The sequence below is a fragment of the Austrofundulus limnaeus genome, unplaced genomic scaffold (genome assembly GCF_001266775.1).
Source record: "Austrofundulus limnaeus strain Quisiro unplaced genomic scaffold, Austrofundulus_limnaeus-1.0 Scaffold2422, whole genome shotgun sequence".
Taxonomy (NCBI): domain Eukaryota; kingdom Metazoa; phylum Chordata; class Actinopteri; order Cyprinodontiformes; family Rivulidae; genus Austrofundulus; species Austrofundulus limnaeus.
In genome coordinates, this window is record NW_013954824.1 from 6,732 (window position 1) to 10,635 (window position 3,904).

At 50.2% G+C, this 3,904-nt stretch overlaps 1 protein-coding gene across 1 annotated transcript in view; it reads right to left on the minus strand.

The window, feature by feature from the left end:
* Window positions 1-332: 332 nt before the first annotated feature.
* Window positions 333-3,904, minus strand: part of dag1 (dystroglycan 1) — a 10,459-nt gene continuing 6,887 nt past the window's right edge. Inside the window, exon 3 of the mRNA XM_013999710.1 lies at window positions 333-3,630. Within this exon, the coding sequence (XP_013855164.1) occupies window positions 1,804-3,630 (1,827 nt within the window). The 3' untranslated portion in view covers window positions 333-1,803. The remainder of the gene's footprint in view (window positions 3,631-3,904) is intronic.

A 3,904-nucleotide genomic window follows, 5' to 3' on the forward strand; every position in this document is an offset into this window, starting at 1 on the left:
TCAGTATGCCACGCGTGGAACGAGCCGGCTGTCGTCACGGCTCTTTAATGGGCACAGCTTTCAAACTGAATTGACCCAGCGGTCCGTCAAAGGCAGAATGTTTTGGTGGAAAAGTTCAGCGGCTGCAGGCAGCAGGAGACCGTCCAGGAGGTAAAACCTCCTGCAGACTTCACACAGACTGATTCATCAATCCAAGGCTGAGCGGGCGAGGAGCGACAGCTCAGGTCAGGGTTTGATCCCGCAGTGTGCCGGGACAATCTCACGGTCAGGAAGGTCCCGACAGAACCTACAAGGACAGGAGCGCTCAGCAATGACGAGACCACACGCTGCAGTTTAAGGGACCAGTTGTTTTATTATTACAATGCACACTTCCAGAAGCAAAAAAAGCCTTGGCATCCTGCAGAAACCAACCACGTCAGGACAAAACGAGGTGTCGCTGAGCGGACCACACCACAGGAGATTATTGCAAAGGGTCACTGTCAGTCCAAACTCAAACAGAAACATGTCAAAAAAAAGAAGATTGTGATTAATAAAACATGAAGGGAAGATCAAACACACTCCAAAATCAAACGGATACATGTGAGCCGAAACAATAAGGAGTAAATAAGTGAGTGAGCTCAACTAAAAGGCTAAAACTAATCTTTCTTTCTTTAAGAATCAAACTATTGGAGGCAACATCAAAGGAAAACACATTTCTGTCATCAAGATCGAAGCACTTCAATCGTTTCTGTCACTTTCAGCCACGATCGTCTGTTTATAAAAACCCATCTAATCCCACCTCAGTAGCACCGAAACAAAGAATGACCAAAGACCTTTTCATCTCGTTAGAGTTTAGATTATCAATCCTGGAGATTAAATTAAGATTAATAAATCAACTTCAACAAAACAATCAGAAATAAAAGGTACATAGTGAAGACCACAGGGTCAGTTTACTTTTAGTTTTGTTGGAGTGTTAATAAATTTAGTTGGCTTTAAGTAAAGGAATCATAAAAACTAAGTGAGATGAAAGCATCAGCTCAGATCAGCCTGCTGATGGCTGCAGGGTCGACTTTCAGACAAGAAACTAAAACAACTCTTTTCTGCTGCGGTTTTCACCTTCAGAGGACAAAACACCAACATGAAAAACTGTGATTTCAAACAAACTCATCTCTACACCTGCTGCAGCTTCCCTGGGCTTCTCTGACCATGTGACAGAGAGAAACAGCTGGTTTTAAAAAGGCAACACCTGCCGCTCACACACACCTGGACCCCCGGCTCTCTGCCGTCTGCAGGGGTGGTCCGAGACCCCTCTGATCCAACAGTGGTCTGGTGACAGCTCACTGTCTCGTATCATTCCAAAGCAAGAAAAAAAATCAAATAAAATGAGTTGTTAGGCAAACACTTCAGTCCAGAACAAAGCAAATGTTTTGGGACAAAGAGGAAAAAACTAAAATCTGGATCCAGATGTAAAAACTTGAAACGCTGAAGGGAGAGCGGTCCTCCCGCTCCGTCCTTCTGAGCATCTGGGTTAAACCAAGAGCTCATCTGGACCAAACTTTGTTTGGCCTCAGCCTTTGGTGGACTTGGGCTACCGTTAAAGCAGCAGTTCCTCCCAGCTGTGTCAACTAATCATCCCTTTTGAGCCCCCCAAACATGTGTCCCCTCCCAAACCAAAGTCCCCTGTGGCTGTTTTGAACTTTAGCACCTCTTGTCATCTCCCAGTAAAAGTCCAGACAGATAAAAACACCAGAATAGAAACCGTCACAGTTCCTCAGGCATCCTCGGCCCCTCACCCTCGAGGGTGGGGGGGTGGCTGAACGAGTCTTAGGGTGGCACGTAGGGGGGTGGCGATCTGTAGGGAGTCATGTTCTTGGGACGTGAGCCCTTGCCCTCCATGGGAGTGGTGAAGGGAGGCGGAGGCTGGTAGGGGGGTGCGTTGGGGTCCTCGTCTCGTAGAGCCGTGTACTCCCCCAGCAGCTCCTGGTTGAGGGGAGTGGTCTCTGGAGTGGCCATGCTGGGGTACTCGGGGGGTGGAAGAGGGGGCTTCTCCTCCTGGAGGATCAGTGGCATACTGGAGGACGGAGGAGGCTTGGAGTCATCGAGTTCATCTGCAAAGATGATTGGCACACCCTTCTTGATGAAGGTAGCCTGGTCCTCGATGGTCAGCTTGCCCCTTCGTTTCTTCCTGTAGCAGATCATCGCAATGATTCCTGCGATCAGTAAAATGGCTGCCACCACCACAGCAGGAATAACCGTGTGGAGGTACACATCATCTGTGCTGTGTCTGCTTGATCCCAGACCTGGAGTGACTGCAGAAGGTTCTGGTAGATCAATCTCTGCTGGTGGGATGAAGGAGTAGGTCCGGCAGCTGGCCCGTCCCTTCACTTTCACATCAAGAGGTTTGAAGTCGGGCTCCATGGCGTACCTGAAGGTCTGGGAGGGTCTCCCATCAGCATTGCCCAGAGTCCTGCTCATCACTATGAGCTGTTCTTTAGGACACGGGTGCTGAGGAAGGCTGGTGTTTGTCCAGTCCACCACGATCGAGCCTTTGGTGATGTTCCTTAAACTCACCGTGCTGCTGTTTCTGTCCCCGAGTGCATAGGCCAGTTTTTTCACCAGCAGGATCTTCTTGTGGATGTCATTGGTGACAGAACGTGGCTCTCCATCAAAGCGGGCCGTGAAGATGACAGGAGTTTTATCATTGGCAGGCCAGCGGTTCACGCGCACTTCAAAAGCATCAATGGCATTAAGGCCACCTTTGTCAGCTGCCTGCATGAAGTATTCATGTTTCCCAACGTGCTGCACATCAGGAAGGCCATACAGCAGCTGGCTGGTGGTGTTGAACTGGATCCAGGATCCCTCTCCAACCACCTCGTTGTGGTTCTGCCTCAGAGTGAGACGTAGTTTATCGGTCGTTCCATCTTCCTTATCAAAGAACGTATCAGATGGGATCTTCACCTCAAAGTAAGTGCCCACCAAAGCATTGACCTGGTCAATGGGGTTCCTCAGGACTGGCTTCTCATTGCTTGGATCTATAATGATACCCGGGGATGGGGTAGTACTTCTGGGTGGTTTGGGAGTAGTCATCTTGGATGGATCTTTGTAGACAGGGGTGGTCTTGGGCTTCCTTGGTTTCTTGGTGGTTGTTTTGGTTGAGGGCGGTGTCGGGGTGGCTTCCACATAAATAGCCCTGGTCGTGGTTGGCTGGATGGAAACAGTACTGGTGGTGTCCAGAACTTTGGTTGGTTGAGGGGGTCCAATTGTTGGGGTGTGGGCTATAGGGTCACGGACTCTGATGGTAGGCTTTCCTGGAAGAGGAACTGGGCCTCTGACAGGGGGAGCAGAACTTTCTGTGGGTGCTGCGATGGACGGAGAGGAGGGGGTTGGGACGATCCTGACAGGAGGCTCCACAACTGTTGTAGGAGGAAGCACTACCAGAATCGGGGTCGGGGTGTTGTTCAACTGTCGCCTCACTCGCTTCGAGACGTGAGGCTTCTTGTTGGCGATGTGCCAACCCACCACAGGGTACCCCAGCTTGGCTGACATTGTGCCTTCCTTTGCAGGACCCTGGACGCTGTTGATGTCTGGGACTGTGCTCTGGTCCAGTGAGCAGCCAAGCTTCCACGACAACAGAGCGCCGTTTTCCACCACCTGGGAGAAGAAACAGCACTGTTAGCCTGACTGGACACCGTTAAAGTTAACCCCTAACCCCTAACCGTTCTTACAGCAGTACCAGATAACTGGCATCACCACATGGAGGGTGGATCAGGTTTCAGCTCCTCCTGAACTGCAAGACTCTTTTTATAGTTCTCAAAACCATTAGAGTCCCACTTGTTTCCCCCCATGTTTACGTCACTCCTTTGCTTTGCATGTTCATGCCAGGGGGTGAGGGTGCCCCAGTTCTTTATGTGACACACAATGAGAC